At 35.1% G+C, this 23012-nt stretch overlaps 1 protein-coding gene and 1 long non-coding RNA gene across 8 annotated transcripts; one reads left to right on the top strand and one right to left on the bottom strand.

Moving 5' to 3' along the window:
• Positions 1 to 411: 411 nt before the first annotated feature.
• On the bottom strand, positions 412 to 4364 carry LOC138329606 (uncharacterized). The gene is made up of 5 exons (XM_069276696.1): positions 4092 to 4364; positions 3655 to 3733; positions 3218 to 3373; positions 2989 to 3086; positions 412 to 2310 (listed from the first exon to the last, which is right to left on the bottom strand). Exons 1-5 carry the CDS (start codon positions 4362 to 4364, stop codon positions 2242 to 2244), a joined length of 675 nt encoding a protein of 224 aa, XP_069132797.1. The 3' UTR covers positions 412 to 2241.
• On the top strand, positions 3902 to 15668 carry LOC138329610 (uncharacterized). Of its 7 annotated transcripts, none has more exons than XR_011209479.1 (5): positions 4405 to 4523; positions 7705 to 7862; positions 9764 to 9859; positions 11387 to 11479; positions 13203 to 15668. It is a non-coding gene; the product is annotated as an uncharacterized lncRNA (long non-coding RNA). The 7 variants fall into 7 exon arrangements; XR_011209475.1 differs by having other exon boundaries at positions 9764 to 9875; XR_011209476.1 differs by having other exon boundaries at positions 9764 to 9890.
• Positions 15669 to 23012: the final 7344 nt, after the last annotated feature.

Below are 23012 nucleotides of genomic sequence, written 5' to 3'. Positions count from 1 at the left end.
GTTGTACCACGGAGTTCCTGTGTTGCACCACGGATTCCTGTGTTGTACCACGGAGTACCTGTGTTGTACCATGGAGTACCTGTGTTGTACCACGGAGTTCCTGTGTTGCACCACGGATTCCTGTGTTGTACCACGGAGTACCTGTGTTGTACCACGGAGTACCTGTGTTATACCACGGAATACCAGTGTTGTTCCACGGATTCCTGTGTTGTACCACGGAGTACCTGTGTTGTACCACGGAGTTCCTGTGTTGCACCACGGATTCCTGTGTTGTACCACGGAGTACCTGTGTTGTACCACGGAGTACCTGTGTTGTACCACGGATTCCTGTGTTGTACCACGGAGTAACAGTGTTAATTACACTTAAATCATATAATCAATCATAAAGACAAACATACAACTTGTACAACATTAGCCTTGTTTGTTGTTTATTTGCAGGAAATTCGTCGATTGTTATAACTTTTTGATTATGTACATAGCGAAATTCCCTAACCTAACATTGACAACGAGAAATATTGACCTGGAATGAATTGACTAGATTTTTTTGTTGTTGAGCAATTTGACTTGAAAGAGTAGAAGAATCAATTTTAGATTAAAAAGCTGACCCCAATTTCATCGGAAATTGACCAGAATATATCTAGGTCATTTCCAAGTGAAATCCCTAACTGAAATATACCATGATTTCATATGATTTTGACATGATCAGAATGTGACGTGAAGTTCCAGGTGAGGTAGTTCAGAAATTCATATGAATGTCTGGTCAATCATAGGTTTAAAAAATGTTTATATGATAGAACAAAACTTTAAGTGTTTATGCTGAGGTCCAGTTTCCCATACCAACATTATTTATTTATACTTACATTTTTGTTGTTAGCTCTTTAGGATATACAGTAAAACCCCTCTAACTCGAACCCGGATTCCTCGAATACCCCCTATTCGTCGAACTGGTCGTACGGTCCCGACCATCTCTCTATTTAATCTATGTAACAAAACCCCGGATAGCTCGAACAGCTATTCGTCGAATACCCCTTATTCCTCGAACAGAAATATGTCCCCGTTTCATCAAATACATAGTATTTACCCATGTATTCGTCGAACAGGTGTTCGGCCCTTGAGATTTTTTTACCTGTGTCACACCTGACTGCACTGACCGACATGGATCACGATCTTGTGTTTATACAAGTAACGTATCAAACCTTGTAATTAAGGGATTAACGGTGTCATTATTACCTACCTACCCGATCGCAAGTCGTTGTTTGATGCTAACTTTATTTAAATATTTCAGAAAAGGCATTAAGTTATTGATATTTCTCTCGTAATAATCTTCACTGTAGATACGAAAATACGGAAGTTGTTGATCCGTGTTAATAGAAAGTACGCATTGTGAAATGACAAAAGATGCGGAAGATATTGCTGACGCCCGCCTAATTATAAAAGTTTATTTTTTAAAATTTCTTTGTTGGTTTAATTCGACAGAATAACACAATGTTATTTGCCGAAAGATGTAAACGATATCAAACAATATATGCAAAGTACATTTTATCAGTGCGTTCCGTATCTTTTTCCGTAAATTGTATTTTTAACTTTACTCGTAAACACATGTAACCCAACGTTACGCTTTTATTAAATAGTCATCTATAGATATCATTTCTTATGTCCGTAAATATGCTGGTTAATAATTTTATTGTGAGTATGTATTTTGTAAATGTTTTGAATGATTTGTGATAATCAAATAATAGAAAATGTACTTCTTGTTGACCTATATGGATTGTACATTAACCTAGATGACGATCGCTTACTCTGATGTGAATGATATTTGATTAAGGGCTTTCTCGTTAGCTTTTTCAAACGCTAAATTTATGTTATACATATTTTTCAACTTGATATTGCTATCAATAAAACACTTAAATAAAGAAATCCAAAATGCTGAAAGATAGGGTAATTAAAATGTCATTGCCGTGCATTGTTTGTCATAGTTTGAAACCGGACATTTTGAATGTTGATCGTGACCAACCTCGGATGAGTCGAATACCCCGTATTCCTCGAACTATTGATCTGGTCCCCTGCTGTTCGAGTTATAGGGGTTTTACTGTATATATATTTACATATCGTATTTATATAGGTTTACTAAGTCTAATGTATCCTTCCGATACGTTACAATATCACTTTTACATACTGTTTGTGATGAATAAACATGACCCTAAAATAATGTCGAACATTTCTACACAACCGATAATATAGTTATGGTTTAGTCCGGATGTCGACGGGGAGGTACCAGGGCCGTGCAGCAGCCGGAGAACCCATGTATACCTGTGTACAGACAGAGAACATTCAAATAAATGTCAAAACACTGAGGAACAGAAGCAAATTGTTCTTGTTTCAATTGTCGAACAACTGTTTTGTGACATATTATTATTTGGTATATTAAATAAAACAATAAGTTTTTTTTCTATTATTGAGCAATAAAAGTGCTTATTGATATGTTGTAATGCGTTTATTTCTGTTATTAGACATAATATTATCGATATCACCATTCTATTATAAGGTCATTTATTTACATTCATGTCTACCGAGCATACCTAAAAGGCGAACTATACAGTGTCTAGCCTCCCCTGTCATCTCCTGAAATCTTTCTAGCTTCTGTTAAGCGACTGTAACGCAGTATATAGCTACCTCTCAGTACCCTTAATACCCTTAGATAAATGTATAACTTCAATCTTAGTGCTAGACATTTCCTATTCAAATTTTGGATCCCTAATTTCAGCGATTTGCTGAATTTTTCAAAAGAAATTTAAGAATACCTATTGTGGGTATCAACTCCCGTAGAGAGGAGTAAATGTAGAGTATAAAATATATAAACCATTGCAAAACAGTTATCAGGAGAAACGTATTATCAACCCTTGTAATTAAACAAAACTGATATGTTTTATTATAATCCTGAACATAAATACTGTATTTACAGAACCCTGCCACACACAGACTACCTACCGGGCCATGTTGCGGACATGATGGTGGGATATCGAAAGCTGAAGACGGAACACCACCTCCTGTGATATTCTCGTAGATCCCAAACGACAGCAGATAATCTGAAATGACAAGGTTTTTGTTAGATTTTCAAAATATTTCTACTTATTTTCGTGCAATGTACAATAAATTATCCTACAACAGTTAGGTTCGCATGTGGAAATTCCAGTATTTCTATCAGACAGATGTGTACCTGGTCCGTTAAGAATACTGAGGGATGTTTCCGTCACTAGGAGGCAGTCGTCCTTGGAAACGGTAGACCGGATGTTCCCACCGTCGCTTGTCTCCTTGTACCAAACTTCGACCGGAAGTTTGTAGATAGTGTGGGAACCAAAAGATGAAGCGCCATCTTTTATGAAAAGAAAGAAATTAACATAATTGCATGTACATTTGGTTATATTACACAGGCATAAGAACCTTTGGAATGATTATTATAATGTACTTTGTATCCATCGCATTTAAACTGCTGGGGTGATATACGTGATTCAGTATTTGATTTTTATATACAACTGACATAGCATGTTAATTAATATGAGGCAAAAGATATAATGTAGTGTGATAGGGACAGAATATCGTGGCCTGTTGTGGCTTGTCTGCAATTCTGATGTAGGTGTCAATAAAATAACTCACCAAGGAAACATGGAGAAGGCATTGCTCCTGCAATCTTGTGACGCGTACACACTTGATCGACAATTCTCCATTCTAGGCCCTGTAATGGTAAGGTTTAAACAGAAGTTTGTCATGCCGGCTAATAGTGGCATTTGAACACAAATCTTGGAGGATTGTTGAATGTTATTGAGACAATTATAGCAAAAGTTTCTCTTTCAGTATTTTTATTGATAAGAAGTCGTTTAATAGTATGATGTTTTTATTATACTTTGTTCTACATAAAAACATTAAAAAAAAATATGTGCATGTAGATTTTTTTCTCCAAAATTTTAGTACTACATATAGTACAGTACTACATATATTAAAATTCACTAAAATTCTCATTTGCCAAGGAAAATATAACCAGAGGAGCGTGCTGAATTCGTAGTAATGCAATAACCGGAAGCAGTTCCCCGTACCTTGCTGTAATTGATAATGCGATGAACAGACGAGCTGTTACCGGAAGTCTGGTTGTACACGTCATGTCTGGTGGCGAGTCGGTGTCCCGGGTGGTCGTAATAGATGTAGGTACTGATGTCAGCTTTAGAGGCCGTGTCCACCGCCCTGTTATACTCACCAACGTTCTGTAACAGGTGGCCAATCCACTGACCCGGGGAACAACATGGACTCTCGCCATTCGTTACCCCAAACAGGAAAAGTGTCACAAAGCTAACGATATACCCAGTATCCATTGTGTGTTGGGTCGTTTGTATATGAGTAACATCTATGCGTGTTATCAGGTTTTCATGATCTGATATGATAAAATCTTACCCGACCTTAACCTACTTCTATATGTGGACACTTATATCTGGTCCTCGTGATATTCTGATGATACAGCTTTTTAAGAAATAGTAAGGTTTTGGCAAATCTTGCGAAGTTGTAAGTCTTTTATAGTAACTATTAAGATACATACAAATATAAGTTTAACACATGTGTAGTTTGTATTGAATTTTGGCATAACGATTTCTTTAATTCAACAAATGAGGAAAAACTAATCGTGTGTATGTGTTACCTTAAAAGTGGTGTACCTTGTTATATGATTTTATCAATATTTGATTTGACCAATAAAGCATTTCTACCGTTATTTTAATTCCATTTATAATGGTATTATTTTCTTTTATCGTTATATCAATAAATTTTGTCATTATTTGATTTGGTGACATACATGCATATACTTAAAGGGACAATTCAGTCTAAGAGAACATTAAAATTTGTACATATATCGTAAAAAACCAGTTTTGATAAAAAATTAGATCAGTCGGTTTTACGGTGATATACCAGAAATGTAGAACAACACATCTATGCCATATTTTGCTACTTGGTTATGTAAAAGAATTAGCTTGAGTGAATTGTCCCTTTAATTTACATATATCATTGTTATATTTGCCAAAGGACAATAACCCCGGTCAAAAGATCAGAATCGGAGTCGCATATACGCTTACAGTCACTCATATAAACATGAAAGATTACAATTATACAATAAAAATGCACATCTATACAATGGAAAGGTATTACCATACTAAGTACATGTGTCTATGCAATAAAATAGTGATGTTTGGGAATAATGTACTTAATTAGAAATGTAATAAAGAAAAATCATTCATTGGTAATAGATAATCAAATAACAATAAAATTAAATCAAATAAAGATAAAATCAAATAATTTTACGATAAATGAAAAAAAAATGTAATGATAATCCCAAACAAAACAATAAATGTAAATCAGATATATATGTCACCAATTCAAATAACGATGAAATCGATTGATATAATGATAAAGGAAAATAAAACAAAGACAAATGGAAATAAGATATTGATAAAATTCATATATTGATAAGATTAAATAATGTAATGACAAAACCATATAATATAAAGAAATAAACACAAATTGATCAAGGACGTATATGAGTCTCACTTATAAATCCTTGAATTGATATAGTATTTGAACCGTACGAGACAAAAATGCCGATGTTTTCACAGATATGTCATTACAGTATCAGACAGAGTCGACAACTCCGTGGACGATGGTTTGTTTATCGTTCCCTTGACTCCTAATAGGAGACTTTAGACGGTTTTACTTTATTACAATTGTAATAGGGAGTGTTTCCCAAGAGACCCGGAGGGACGATCCGACTGTAGCTCCTGTTATATGTCAACGCATGCTCCATATTAAATAGTCAACTATTGACTGTTGACATGGTCCTCTTAAATAGTAACCCCATGTACTATGTAAGGACTAGTTCTTTCGATACCTCTCGGATCACATCTCATACCGAGTGTGTTCCGAATATATATAGTTCCGAGTGTGTAGACGACCGCCATTTTTCCGACCCATCACTTTTCGCTTCGTGCACATAGAACTAGGAATAGTAAGAGAGAACCGTCTGATAGCTGATCACTTCATGGGAAACAGGTGGGTATATATGTAGGCCTTATATAATGTCATGAAATTCATAAGAATAATCGATTACGATATAAAAATAGGCATAGGAAAAAATCTGATATGTCAAGACCTTGGGCTACATGTATGATTCATGTCGCTGTTTTGCCGTCTGGAACCTCCAAATATTAGCCAGATGCTAATCAGTACCAATACAAGGGTTTCAAGATATGAAAACAATTCTTACCTAGTATGTAAAATTATCTAAAATAAGATTTACAGAGATGGACCTTTAATTAGTCAAATCATCCAGTGATTGTGTCCAATGTGACAAGATATTTTGACATGATCATGATCTTTTTGTTGTCACAATTGATAAGTTCTGCATTGTTTATATTAGCCCGAGATACTCTGGCCCTAACACCAGACTTAGACATTATGGCAGATACATTGTATACGTAGATGTCTGGCGTAGGGCCAGAGCGCAGTAGTACTCGAAAACCTGGAATAAGCCGACACCGTTTGGTATCGGGCCAGGTCATCTCCGATTCAGACTTACAAAAGATTACCACCGAGAATCGCCACTTACCTTAGTTTTTTCAACAAATGAATAATCTATCTACTCCTAGCCATCAGTTTCATCACGCATGCATGTTCTATAGTGTCAACACAGTAGTTTCTTTTCCGCAACTTTAAATTTCCCTCGTCGTTGTCGCCATTTTCTCGTAGTATGCATATCACCTTTATCTTGACGGATTGCTATATTTGGGTAGATATAATATTCATTTGTTGAATAGACTAACGTTAGTGGTGCTTCTCAGTGGTCAGTCTGAATCGGAGATGACCTGGCCCGATACCAAACGGTGTCGGCTTATTCCAGATTTTCGAGTACTACTGCGCTCTGGCCCTACGCCAGACATCTATCTGTCATAATGTCTAAGTCTGGTGTCGGGGCCAGAGTATCTCGGGCTATGTTTAATTAAGTATATTTTGATACGACATTTGATATAAGGTGTGGCTACATATATACAGCCTGGCGATCAGTCAATCAACGAAGGGTAGGACTAATCCACTGTAAATTGCAAATTACACAGGGGCAGATGACTTGTTTATTAGTCTATACATGATAGGTACACGCATATTTGATACAAAAGTAATTGTTATATGGAAATGTTCCTGTCAAAATGTTAGTATTGTGACATTCATTGATATGGGCATTTCAACCACAATTTCAATAGCTCACAGGGCCAAGGGGGGAACATGGTGACATTGCAAAATAGAGAGGGCATCATACTGTCTGTTCACAGAATAGAAACATATTTTTTCTAGCATAATTGCAGTACAACTACATCAAGTTTTGTATCATTATTAGCAAAAAAGCGAAGGTCATATGTGCCTATGTGTATGTATATATAATACATGTGTATAATATGTGTATATAAGATCCTAAGATGTTGGAATCAAGCTTGTATATGTAAAATCCAGTTCCCCTCTGTGAATAGCTAGTTTTTGTTGATGAGTGGATCAAAGCTTTTACATGGGCAATCAAATTATGCAACTAAATACCTTTTTCGCTCTCTCTCTCACCTGATATTTATGTGATAAAATTAATGATGTGTTCCATTGTGATTCAGGTTGTTTTTTGTTTTCTAGGGAGAAATTTACCTCTGAAATGGCACAGATGACTGACAAGAAGGTCAAAAAGAACTGGAAGGTCATGAAAGTATCACTAGAAAAAGTGGCTGCCATTCTATATGAATAAAAGAAAATATTAGTTGTAAGGTGAAGGTCAAAGTATAGGGGACAGCAAGGTAAATGTCAAAGTACAGGGGACGGTAAGGTAAAGGTCAAAGTGTAGGAAAGGTCAAAATGTAGGGGACAGTTAGGTATAGGTCAAAGTGTAGGAAAGCATAAAGTAATATCAAAGTAAAGGGAAAAGGAAGGCCAAAGTCAAAGGATAGGGGACAGAGTAAGGTAAAGGTCAAAGTGTAGAGTACAGTAAGGTAAAGGTCAAAGTGTATGAGACTAGAAGGTAAAGGTGAAAGTGAAACAGACTAGAAAATAAAGGTCAAAGTGTAGGAGACTAGACGGTAAAGGTCAAAGTGTAGGGGACAGTAAGTTAAAGGTAAAAGTGTAGGAAAGCATAATGTAAAGGTCAGAGTTTAGGGGACAATTAGGTAAAGGTCAAAGTGTAGGAAAGGGTAAGGTAAAGGTCAAAGGGTAGGGGACAGTAAGGTAAAGGTCAAAGTGTAGGGCACTGTACGGTAAAGGTCAAAGGGTAGGAGACAAGAAAATAAAAGGTTGAAGTGAAGGAGAATAGGTCAAAGTGTAGGAACGCATAAGGTAAAGGTCAAAGTGTAGGGGACAGTAAGGTAAAGGTCAAAGTACATGGGACATAAAGGTAAAGGTCAAAGTGTAGGAAAGCATAAGGTAATGACAAAGTGTAGGGGACAGGAAGGTAAAGGTCAAAGTGTAGGAAAGCGTAAAGTAATGTCAAAGTAAAGAGGAAAGGAAGGTCAATGTCAAAGGATAGGAGACAGTAAGGGAAAGGTCAAAGTGTAGGAGACCAGAAAGTAAAGGTCAAAGTGTAGGGGAATGTAAGGTAAAGGTCAAAATATAGGTGACAGTAAGATAAAGGTCAAAGTATAGGGGACAGTAAGGTAAAGGTCAAAGTACAGGGGACAGTAAGGTAAAGGCCATAGTGCAGGAACGCATAAGGTAAAGGTCAAAGTGTAGGGGACAATTAGGTAAAGGTCAAAGTGAAGGAAAGTGTAAAGTAATGTCAAAGTAAAGGGGAAAGGAAAGTCAATGTCAAAGGATAGGGGACAGTAAGGTAAAGGTCAAAGTGTAGAGTACAGTAAGGTAAAGGTCAAAGTGTAGGGGACAATTAGGTAAAGGTTAAAGTGAAGGAGACTAGAAAATAAAGGTCAAAGTGTAGGTGACTAGAAGGTAAAGGTCAAAGTGTAGGTGACTAGAAGGTAAAGGTCAAAGTGTAGGGGACTAGAAGGTAAAGGTCAAAGCATAGTGGACAGTAAGGTAAAGGTCAAAGTGTAGGTGACAGTTAGGTAAAGGTCAAAGTGTAGGGCACTGAAAAGTAAAGGTCAAAAGTGTAGGAGACAGTAAGGTTAAGGTCAAAGTGTAGGAAAGCATAATGTAAAGGTCAAAGTGTAGGAAAGTGTAAGGTAAAGGTCAAAGTGTAGGGCACTGAAAAGTAAAGGTCAAAAGTGTAGGAGACTAGAAGGTAAATGTCAAAGAGTAGGAAAGCGTCAAGTAAAGGTCAAAGTGTAGGTGACAATCAATCATATCTTATATCAAACATCATATGAAATTGAATCCTACTTTAACATGATGTTAGTTTCAAGACCAATCAGATAAGCTTTGAGAAAACTTTCTATTTCTACATTACTGCTCATAAAGCTTATAAATAAACACCTTTTGAACAACTGAACCTTGATTATTAATAAGACCTGACCTATATCCTTCTAGAAGCAAACTTCCTTAAAATACATAAGATGAAACATTAATATCAATCATTTCATATTTTTGATTACTAATTTAAAAGGAAATACTCCTGAAACCAGATATTTCATTTCATTTAGAATAGAAGTGTCTTTTGTATAACACTTTGACTTGAATATGATATTGGATAACAGATATCCTAAATCTAAGATGGTGTTCACTTATCGCTAGATAATTTTTACTCTCATTACAGGATGTTATGGTGATCGTGAAAATTTGTGATCATGATGACATGCTGACCAGACCTTCTTCAATGACAAAGGCACTGCAACCAGAGACATCAGTAGAGGTAACTGATGTTGAAGGTACTTTATAATATGGTAAATTTGAGATATGTTTGTTGGTCACTGCCAGGTTAATATCTTACTCAGGCCAGATGCATTAATTCATTGATAGTTATTTATACTAGTTTTTGAACTATTGTCACTCAAAGACACCTAGTTAAAGGCCCACTACCTTACCAAAATGGCTTTTGATTTTAAAATGGAAATGTAAAATGAGATTGATACTTTTGTAGACTTGCACAATACTACACATATCACCACCTTCTGAACAGTTTGATTAAAATAGATAAAATATTAAGTTTAATAATACGGGTCGTTTATGTTTCCCGCCGTCATCCTAAATACGGCGCGGTAGTTGACTATCACTGCGCCGGACGGCAAAACAGCGAAATGACTCTCTACTGTTATCATATATTACGGAGGAAATCTTGCATATGTTTGGTATTGTAAGCTCATCTAAGGCCATCGGCATATATTTTATGATGTTATTAATGTTTTTAAGAGACCTTAATGTTTTACTCAGGAAAGGTAGTGGGCCTTTAATAAAATATTGGATTTTTTGGAAATTTTGCCGTTTCGACCATGTACACAAGAGATTAAAGCCATAATTTCCTTATGAGGTGTTTGATATATGGATGTTTGCAGAATTTATTTTCCAGTGGCCGTCTTTAAAAATATACCAGTTATAATTAATTAGAATCATATTTTCAGAATAGAAATGTAGCTTTAGGACAAAATTTGCATCTGGCAACTTGCTACATATATTGTTTGATTTTATTTTAAATCTGTATAATCCGGAAATCTGTCCATACCAGCCAATTATGCTTGTTCTGATGACATGCGGTTTAGATAAGTTATACTGTATATATAAAATGCAAAAGTGGATCCAATATCCTTCTGGGATGATAAATCATGGCTGACTGTCCTCTCCATTTGTGGCACAGCTAATTTGGAACTATTAGGATTTGACAAAATTGGTGGTAACCAATTTAATTAATGACATATATTAATGTATATACAGGAATATATATACATTGGGTTATATTTACACAACATGAAGCATGTACATTGATGTGATGCCATCGGGAAAGTCACTTGAACACAGCAGTAATAGATCACTCGCACAGACAGCATGTTATAGGCCATATTTCTGAGAAAGCCTAATTGGTGAAGCTCAAGATGGTATGGATATATTTTCAACTTATTTGATGACAAAAACATTGGAAAGTCATGCATTACAACACATATCAATCTGGTAAACTTGATATGCAGAATGTATATATACCAGGTACATGGAATTTGATAATTTGGAAAGGGCTTGCATGTTAATAGGCATATCCTAGACCTGATGTCCAATCCATCTGATGTACATTTGTATGTAAAAACTATAAAATCTTCTTGAAATTGAAATACATGTTGTCAACCACTATGTAAACAAGCTTAAGTACCTATATCATGGATATCAGAAATATTGTTTGCTTTCATCAAGAGATTTTGCATATTATTGAAACTTATTATCTTTGAATTAACAGAAAATCTTCAGAAACTGGAAGGATAGCGACAGTAGATGCTCGGGAAAATTACATCACCAGTTTACTGAGCTACATCTGTGTCCTGCCCATTTGGTAAATAACTTAAATTGTATTGAATGTATATAGTTGAAATAATTTTGTTCTTATATCCCCTGCAACAGAGTTAGGGTATACTGGAATCATTACTTCCCTGGATGTCTGTCTTTCCACCTAGATGTCTGTTATCTGCAAATATTGTCCTGACAACTGAACTGTACCAATTCTAATGAAGCTTCACAGTAATGTTGGGGACCATGTGTAGATATGCAAGAACACTTTTTTTTCCAAATAAATTGATTGCTAATGTAACCAGGTCAATATACACAGGTTTTGTAATATACTGTGAAATCATTAATTTTTGTGGGGGTTTGATTTTAATAAATGTATACCAATGTCATGTAAGTTTATGCGTTCATACATTGTAGCATGACAAGTTCAAAGATGGAAAGTATTCTTCAAACAAAGATAGTTTTCAAAATTTCGTAGACTTTATCTACATGTACCAAAGTATAAATTATTGAGTATATCTTGCATCAATCAATATGACACAATAATTGTTTGATGGAAACGCCTGTAAAAACTCTGGTTGAGTACCGCCTCTAGCACAGGGACCTGGCACGAAATTTTTTTAACCAATAGTATACATACTTACTTACTTACTTTAACCGTCACCGCCATGTTCATTTGTTCTTCGGAACGCTTCTCGAGTTTACCGACAAGCACAACATAACATAATTTGCATAATGTAGTCACGATATGTAAAGTCGAGAAGCGTTCCGAGAGAAAAATGAACATGGCGGTGACGGTTAAAGTACGTGAGCTACACGATGTTTAAATGGAGTTTCAGCAGAGTACGGGCCATGACACTTCCAAAGGAGATTGTGGATGAACACAGTTATGGGTAGTGTTTAGCGCCACAAGCGTAGATTTTGTGATTTTGGCTTGGTTTTTGAGGGTACCCATTAGAGCCGAGACGACATTTCGACCGGACAGGGAAATGTCTACCTAGCATATTTTTCGTAAATTTCCCGATTCATCAAGCCATAACTTCGTCAATACTTGGCCAATTTTGTTCATCAAGCACTCAATGGAAAGATAAATTATTTCTCTTTAGGGTAAGATATCAGTCAATGTTGTATAGAACCCATTTATTAAAATAATCATGGTTTAAAAAAAAAATAGGTCCGTTTTTCTCGACCGCCGAGTTCATACCCTTGATACAATATATATATACATGTATACTGTTAGTTTAAAAAAAGTCGTGCCAGGTCCCTGTGGCCTCTAGCATGTGACTGTATCCACTTGGGCGATCAAACAGTACAGGTGACAGTGTCGACTGTGTATTTTAACGGTAATGTGTGAGGTTTTCTCCACGAATTTAAGTGCCAACAAATAGTAAAATTTTAGAATCTATGAAAATTGAGCCCGACAAAAATAGATGATTTCACAGTAGACAATAAATCTTAGACTAATTAAATCAATCTTGTTTAAACCTGGTGGTCAAATAATGTAACACATGCATATGGATGCCTATAATTCACACGTCACATTGTTTAATAAAATCATTGTTTAATATTAATAATGGTTACCTTGGAAACACAGTATACATATACCACATACATTCACAAGTATAAATGAGGTAAATGCAGTTCTAGTTATAAATATAAAAATGTTTTGTGTGCTTGTTGAGTCACTATGGATAAAAAATATATTGAATTAAACTTTGCCTTTTGTCAACATAGGTATACCTATGCATATTTATTTATTTATTTACAAGCATGCAGATTTGAAGTGCTCCTGGATGAACATTTCAAGCTTCCCAAGACTGACACTACTCTTTGCTGAAGTTGAAAATTTTGTTCAGGAGCAGTCTACCAGGGTGATCAATTGTCGGTCAATTAAGAGATGTGGCTCAAGGATGTTTCGGAGGATTCCATTGAAGAAAGGAATAGCACATTTGGTCTTTTCTCAAAACTATAGATATATATTATGTAACGTTATACGGCAAATACAAATAATATGAATGCTCACATAGTCACAATTCACCCAGAATTACATTTGGTTAATTTCAGAATAATATCAAGTACAAATTTCTTAAAAATAACACAGTAGGTTAAAAAGTTGTAAAACAGAAACGTAAAACTATTTCTGAAGAAAGTAGATTAATACAATGGATGAAGCCTGGGTGGATAATGTTATCTGTACTTTGAATAAGATATCAAGAAGAAAAGCTATAGAGCTAGAAAGAAATTTTTACATAGTCTTATCAATTGTGAAGAGAAGGTTTATTTTCTTTGTCAACTGAACATGTCTCAGCTACGATGGCCAACAGCGGCTGGCAAAAAACAACTCCTACAAAACGTTTTTCGTACTTAAATAGTCATTGATATTTAAGTACAACTTTTATTTTCTAAAAATATTTTTTTGTCATGAAAAATAATTATGTACAAAATAATTATGTAGTTAAGTTAAATGGATATTTAAACCTTTGGTATATAAAGATATATAAAAGGGATAATAATTAGGCAAAAAATAGAGATTATGACCTGTTTATTACCGCTTACATTTTGTGACTTTTATGAACTTTCTCAAATATAGATAAAATTAAGTCCACTAAGAAACCAGTATTAATTCATTGTCTATGACACAGTCTATGTTTTAAGCAAGCCAAATGGAACATGTATTCATTGTTGAATTCCTTATCTGAAAGATTAATTGTACACCTGAGAATAGGAAGATTCCATTTAAATACAGGGTTTAGCATCAGACCTGGTTTTTTTTTACATAAATATGTGATAAAAATTTGTCACGACAAAAAATATTTTTAGAAAATATTTTTTGTACAAAATTATTTTTCATGACAAAAAACATTTTTAGAAAATAAAAGTTGTACTTAAATATCAATGAATATTTAAGTACGAAAAACGTTTTGTAGGAGTTGTTTTTTGCCGGCCGCTGTCGGCCATCGTACTCAGCTGTATAGACTGGGTGTTTTTAATGTCATTCCTGTTTGTTCATATAGGCCTAGTTTCCCAAGATTCAACATTTTTTTAGTCCACTATATCTGATTCAAATTGTGATTTGTCCATGATCTGTTCATCTGTCCTTCCTTCTGTCTTTTCTGCCATATTAAACAATTCTTGTTATAACTATTTCCCAGAAAGTACAAAAGAGGTCTATCTCAAATTTAATATGTAGGTTTGCCTTGGTGACTAGTTTTGCATATTGTATTTTATTACTGATTGGATAACAAAATGGCCAACTAGCAGCCATTTTGGATTTTGACAATTATCACTATTTTTCAGAAAGTATTGAAGGTATCTATCTATCTGCTAAAAATTTAAACTTCTTTAACATATATTAGCATCAGGTCATAGATAATAGTTTTTTTTATGTCATATTTTGTTTTTAAAAGTTATTTGCTATAGCCATCAAATGTATAATTATCATAAGAGTCAATATTATTCTATTATGGCCCTTTCCCTCGGGAACTGTTCTCCTATAGTGTTGTCTGGCGAGGTATAGTCCCCGAGTCGAAGACAAGGGCACTATACCTCGCCAGACAACACTATAGGAGAACAGTTCCTGAGGGAAAGGGCAATAATAGATTTAGTACGTCACATGACATTCATTATGACGTCATATATTTGGTCGCGAGTTCATTCCCGGGGGACTATACTTTGGTATAGTTCCCGTAGTCAGGTATAGTCTCCCGTAGTCAAGAAGGACAGGGAACTGTCGCAAAATAGACCATGGCTGTTATCCAATCGCATTCCTAGTAATTATCATGTGATGTACTAAATATATATAATTCACATCTATAATAAGAACCCTGTCTTAAATTTACCCGAAATAGTTCGTTTTATTTCATCAAATTGTAAAATAACTCATTTTTTTCAACTATACTATCATGTTTCAATTTATAAACATCTCATTAATTTTCTTTTCCAATGGATGTGTGGAGTGCATACAGTCTCATTTGAATAATATGTTTCATATAACATTATGTATTATATTGTATTGATAGTCTGAGTATAAATCCCATTTGATATAGTTATACATGTAGTTGACCATTTTGCAAACGTAACATGTTATATGGTTAGTTTTGCACATTACCTATCTGTCTTTTCCTAAGTGAGGGTGTGGGACGAGGGTGCTTTCACAGTATTTAATCATTCTTCAGTGACGCATAACTTAATTTGTACATTATTATTACATTATGTAGTTGAATAAACTATAACTAAACTTATTACAAAGTCTTTGTATGTTTGTATAAGTATTAAGCCACTACATTTGCATATAACAGAGTAAGCTCCCTTGCGGGAAGGTATTTTTTGTTATGTCATTATTTAAGTATAACAGAACGCTTGCAAACATATGACATCTCAATCAATACCTACCCACAAGTGCATATAACTCTGTAATATGCAAATAGAGAATGCAACGGTTATAACAAACCTTTGGGGACCACCTGATTCACTTCGATATACACATAGATTGTTATACACATATTACAGATAACTAAAAGGAACCTTGAAACGAAAATTACTATAACATGGAAACATAGACGCATGAATTCACTGTAAGCAAGTTCATTATTAACGTGGTTTACACTATATTAACCTTATGCAACCAACTTCTAGAGGTTATAATGGAACAAAGAAGATCAATGAAGATCCGTCTGCGGTGACCTAAAAACATCAAATATAGATGTTACAGCTTATTAGTTTAACGTCTTATTAAAACCAGGGTCATGTAAGGACATGCAAGGTTTGTTGATGGAGGTAGGCCGGAGTACCCCGAGAAAAACCACCGCCCAGTAGTCGATTTGGTGGTAAACACACCTTATTAAGATCAAATACAGACATCATGTGGTGACAAGTCGTTGTGGTGGTATACACACCTTATTAAGATCAAATACAGACGTTGTCATGTGGTAATAAGTCTATATGGTTGTATACAAAGCTTATATATTGTATACAAAGCTAAGATCAAATACTGACGTTATCATGTGGTGACAAGTCGATGTGGTGGTATACACGCCTTATACACACCAAATACAGACGTTATCATGTGGTGACAAGTCGATGTGGTGGTATACACGCCTTATTAAGATCAAAAGCAGACGCAATCATGTGGTGACAAGTCGATGTGGTGGTATAAACACCTTATTCAGATCAAATACAGACGTTGTCATGTGGTGACAAGTCGATGTGGTGGTATACACACCTTATTAAGATCAAATACAGATGTCATGTGGTGACAAGTCGATGTGGTGGTATACACACCTTATTCAGATCAAATACAGACGTTGTCATGTGGTGGTATAAAAATCAAATACAGACGTTATCATGTGGTGACAAGTCGTTGTGGTGGTATACACACCTTATTAAGATCAAATACAGACGTTATCATGTGGTGACAAGTCGATGTGGTGGTATACACACCTTATTAAGATCAAATACAGACGTTGTCATGTGGTGACAAGTCGATGTGGTGGTATACACACCTTATTAAGATCAAATACAGACGTTATCATGTGGTGACAAGTCGATGTGGTGGTATACACGCCTTATACACACCAAATACAGACGTTATCATGTGGTGACAAGTCAATGTGGTGGTATACACGCCTTATACACACCAAATACAGACGTTATCATGTGGTGACAAGTCGATGTGGTGGTATACACGCCTTATACACACCAAATACAGACGTTATCATGTGGTGACAAGTCGATGTGGTGGTATACACACCTTATTAAGATCAAAAGCAGACGTTGTCATGTGATGACAAGTCGATGTGGTGGTATAAACACCTTATTCAGATTAAATACAGATGTTGTCATGTGGTGACAAGTCGATGTGGTGGTATAAACACCTTATTAAGATCAAATACAGACGTTGTCATGTGGTGACAAGTCAATGTGGTGGTATACACGCCTTATACACACCTTATTCAGATCAAATACAGACGTTATCATGTGGTGACAAGTCGATGTGGTGGTATACACGCCTTATACACACCAAATACAGACGTTATCATGTGGTGACAAGTCGATGTGGTGGTATAAATACCTTATTAAGATCGAATACAGACGTAATCATGTGGTGACAAGTCGATGTGGTGGTATACACACCTTATTCAGATCAAATACAGACGTTATCATGTGGTGACAAGTCGATGTGGTGGTATACACACCTTATTAAGATCAAATACAGATGATGTCATGTGGTGACAAGTCGATGTGGTGGTATACACACCTTATTCAGATCAAATACAGACGTTGTCATGTGGTGGTATAAAAATCAAATACAGACGTTATCATGTGGCAACAAGTTGATGTGGGGGTATACACGCCTTATACATCAAATATAGACGTCATGTGGTAATAAGTCGTTGTTGTGAAATACAGACGTTGTCATGTGTGACAATTCGATGTGGTGGTATGTACACACCTTATTAAGATCAAATACAGACGTTGTCATGTGATGACAAGCCAACGTGGTGGCATACACACTTTATTAAGATCAAATACAGACGTTGTCATGTGGTGACCATGTGGGGCAGTTGCCAGGTACTGACCGCTGACAAGTCGATGTGGTGGTATACACACCTTATTAAGATCAAATACAGACGTTTTCATGTGGTGACAAGTCGATGTGGTGGTATACACACCTTATTCAGATCAAATACAGACGTTATCATGTGGTGACAAGTCGATGTGGTGGTATACACACCTTATTAAGATCAAATACAGACGTTATCATGTTGTAACAAGTCGATATGGAGGTATACACACCTTATTAAGATCAAATACAGACGTTATCATGTGGTGACAAGTCGATGTGGTGGTATACACACCTTATTAAGATCAAATACAGACGTTATCATGTGGTGACAAGTCGATGTGGTGGTATACACGCCTTATACACACCAAATACAGACGTTATCATGTGGTGACAAGTCGATATGGTGGTATACACATCTTATTAAGATCAAAAACAGACGTTGTCATGTTGTAACAAATCGATGTGATGGTATACACATCTTATTAAGATCAAATACTGACGTTATTATGTGGTGACAAGTCGATGTGGTGGTATACACGCCTTATACACACCAAACACAGACGTTATCATGTGGTGACAAGTTGATATGGTGGTATACACATCTTATTAAGATCAAAAACAGACGTTGTCATGTTGTAACAAGTCGATGTGGTGGTATACACATCTTATTAAGATCAAATACTGACGTTATCATGTGGTGACAAGTCGATGTGGTGGTGTAAACACCTTATTAAGATCAAATACTGACGTTATCATGTGGTGACAAGTCGATGTGGTGGTGTAAACACCTTATTAAGATCAAATACTGACGTTGTCATGTGGTGACAAGTCGATGTGGTGGTATACACACCTTATTAAGATCAAATACAGACGTTTTCATGTGGTGACTAGTCGATGTGGTGGTATACACACCTTATTAAGATCAAATACAGACGTTTTCATGTGGTGACAAGTCGATGTGGTGGTATACACACCTTGTTAAGATCAAATACAGACGTTGTCATGTGATGACAAGTCGATGTGGTGGTATACACACCTTATTTAGATCAAATACAGACGTAATCATGCGGGACAAGTCGATGCGGTGGTATACACACCAAATACAGACGTTTATGTGGTGACAAATCGACGCTAGTGTTATAGTCCCAGATATGTATGGTGTTAGTTTTTCAGTACCAAGATATGTATGGTTCTAGTTAGCCCGATAGATGTCTAAGCCAGACATCTATCTGTCATAATGTCTAAGTCTGGTGTCAGGGCCAGAGTCTCTCGGGCTAGGTTCTAGTGTTATAGTCCCAGATATGTATGGTGTTAGTGTTCTTATACCCAGATATGTCTTGTGCTGGAGTCCCTCAAGGCTCAATACTCAGTCCTCTTCTTTTTGTTATCTTTCTGAACGATATTACTGATGAGCTTTTAATTGAATGTTCTACATGTCTTTTTGTGGACAATACAGCTATTAAAATTCTCATCTTCATGCAGAGAAATTGAATATGCTCTTACCAGTAAAAGCGATTAGAAAAGATAAATAGGTAGGAAAAAGCATTGATGAAGATTTAGATTAGATTTTTTGATGACATTATCGACATTTGAGTTGACATGCCACATCGTTTTAACACACTATACAGTACAGATAACTTGAAAACAGTTTACAACAACTATATCATTTATTTGTATTTGTGAATAAATTCCATAACATTTAACATCTTGCAAGATTTCACATGATTCTAGGATAAATTGAAGTTAATTGATAAGAAGCACTATGTTAAAGTCATTCATTTGAATAAACTTTGTAGCCTTTCATCCCAGCACGTCACAGCCCCAAAATCAGGTTCGTAGGTCTCATAGTTATTCAAAAGAAGTCATTTAAAGATTTTAGCCTACTTGGGTCAGATGACTTAAAAATAGGAACTACTTCATATCAATTTCACAAATGTCATCTGATCACACATATTACTCTTCTTTGTAAAATAAATACAACAGCTATTATATATAAGTTACAAATGTCCACAGAATACCTATAACAATAAACTTTCAATAGAAATAACAACTGAATTATATGGAATGCATTTTATGCCAAGCTGGTCTCCATAATTAATATTTATTCTATAAAATTAATTGAAAATAAATACTACTTCAATAAAAATAAGTATTGTAGTCATATTCATGAATGACATTTTATGTTAAATATAACTTGAACTCTATAAATTCATGTTTTATGAAAAACTCCAAACTGATTCTGTCACCTTAAAGTCATAAAAGATGTTGACTTAATAAAAACACACAATAGCAACTATTTTCAAATGATTAACAAACATCTCAACTAAACATTTCATTTTCTTAAATAAACATAGCTGACTAGCTGCAAATGACACCAAATATTCATAAATCTTTTTTTCATTCTGAAAAAAATATCAACTGTTTCTTAAACTATTAAATTGACAAACACAACTTAATAAATACATACCGACTGTTCATGATCAAGTCACATACATGTAAGAACACATCACATATCATTTCATATGAACAAATCATAGTACAAGTTAAATTCAAGCACTAATTATTCTCTCAATTCCATTTGGAAATCTGAAGATTAGTGATACATATTATATTTCCTTGTTGCTGTGTTTGTCAGCTTCAAGATCTCCTGGATAGGTTAAAAGGTACAGCAAAGTCATCAGTGTGATGAGATTACACATTTTCCCCATACTGGCCCATGACCAGGAACCAATCTAGGAAGTTCAGAATTCAAGTGTAATCAGTCAGTGCATCCTCTAGTTTGGTTCATTGATTGATTGATGGGGTTTAACCACCTTGATGTCCTTGTTACAGTTATAATGGAGCCCAGGACACTCTCTAGTATGGGAAAGTCCTCCTGGGAACTTCCTGGCAATGGCCATCACATCTATTGGTGTGTCATCTGATCTTGTAGCAGGGTTAAGGTAACTCAACTTGGCGACGACTGTACCCTCAAATGGAAATTTCTTGATCATCTTGTCGACAACAGTGCAATAGAATTTCCTGACAGACCTTTTAGAATAAAAAGAAAACAATTACCTGGTAGTGTCAAGCTTTTCTTTGGTAGTTTATCACAAATGAAATTGAAATTTCTTTTAAGTAATTATTATTGATAATAAATTATAACAAACTTCTATCATTGGTATTATCCTCCTAGAAATACATTTAATTCAGATTATTGCAGAATTTGAAATATCCTTGATTAATCATTTAAAAATGTTTTACAAGTTATTTATAATACATATTCATGATTTATACACTTATATTGTTTAACTTACCCAAAAAATCTATTGATCAAGGATGGGGAAATGCTGTCTTCATTGTCGACTACATATGCCTCAGGCACAATGGTCCAATGTCCAAAAATTGTTGTGTAAAATAATTAAGAATTATCAATGATTAAAACATAAGGGTGTGACATTCATATAAAAATATAGACTTTATATTAACAAGAACTACAATCATACACATGATCATATACAAATTAAAATATTCTGTCATACTTTTTTTTCTTCAAAATAATTGCTACTTTTCATATATATTAGAATTATAGTAATACACGAAAAGTTGTGTTAAACCGTTTGAGTGGCTCTAGGATGAAAGCCAGAAAACAAGTAGTACATTCTCATCTTGGGAGATGATAGTTGAGCATCAATTAACCTCTTGATTCGACCAGACTTCGTCACCACATCATGAGAATTGAAGTACCTGTAGCTCTGGAGGGCTGGCCAGTGATCTAGCAGGCACTTCACTTCACACACTTCTCAAGGCTCAACCAATGGGTAGAACAATTTTCAGTATCTTGGTTGGCATCCCAAAACTTTGTAAATTCTTTGTACTTCTCTTTCCTGCTTGAGCTTAAAATTTATAAATTGACATATTCCTCAGTTAAATAATTGAATAATTAAGGATCCTTCTGGCCAGCCCTAATATATTGTTCATGGCCCTATATCTACCCATACCTGTCAGTGTGTGATAGGTAGGTAGATAATTTATTCTTTTTATGATAAGACATCAAATACCTCATATTATTAGTTTTCTTTCTAAAACTGAAGTTGCAATAGTATAGAATTTTGAAATCAATTACCTCAAGCAGTATGTATAATTTATATGAACCTGTTATAGAAATGGAAGTAGGTGTCCACCAACAGATCCTCAATGGGCATAGGCAGGGTCTTGACAGCTGCTAGAATGCACAGGTTGGCCAGGTGGCAGTTACATCCAACATAAAAAACATGTGGTTGTTTTTCTTTGATGTGGGTCATCACAAAGTTGTTCGTAACGGAGCAGTTGTTTGAGGCAAAGGAAACAACGTTCTTCCAACAAATATCATGATCTCTGCAAAAAAAAAAAAAAAAAAAAAATCAAAATCACACTAGTCTTAACTAAATATGTACTAGCCAGTTAAGCTCAGCAATATTTATTGAATCTATAGGAAATTTATCATTTGAAATGAAAAATAACATATCTGGATATAAGTTTCTAATTTTTGATAATTCACCGTAATTTCCTGCGAATTGGCCATGGGGTATACAATTTTTTTACATCAGAAGATGCCTAATGCGACTATCTGCCAATATGGGCTATCTGTGAATACTATTACCAAATTTGAAAAATATGCGGGCTTTATGTTGGAAATAGCTCAAGTTACCCTCTTACTATTCTAGAATATTATCTCATTAGCTTTTATTTCTTGCATTTAAAACCTATTTCCAAAGAAAAAATATGCTATTGATAGCTTAATTTACATATCTTCGAATAAAATTATACCCCTTTTGTATATACCGCTGGTGCTAAACCTGTAGTGTCCATATACCTCTGGTGCTAAACCTGTAGTGTCTATATACCTCTGGTGCTAAACCTATAGTGTCTATATACCTCTGGTGCTAAACCTGTAGTGTCTATATACCTCTGGTGCTAAACCTATAGTGTCTATATACCTCTGGTGCTAAACCTGTATATATAATGTTCTGGTGTTAGACCTGATGTGTAAGTA

This window comes from Argopecten irradians, chromosome 8 (genome assembly GCF_041381155.1).
Source record: "Argopecten irradians isolate NY chromosome 8, Ai_NY, whole genome shotgun sequence".
NCBI classification, from domain to species: Eukaryota; Metazoa; Mollusca; class Bivalvia; order Pectinida; family Pectinidae; genus Argopecten; species Argopecten irradians.
The sequence above is the reverse complement of the archived record's forward strand: the minus strand, read 5'-3'. Positions and strand labels throughout refer to the sequence as shown.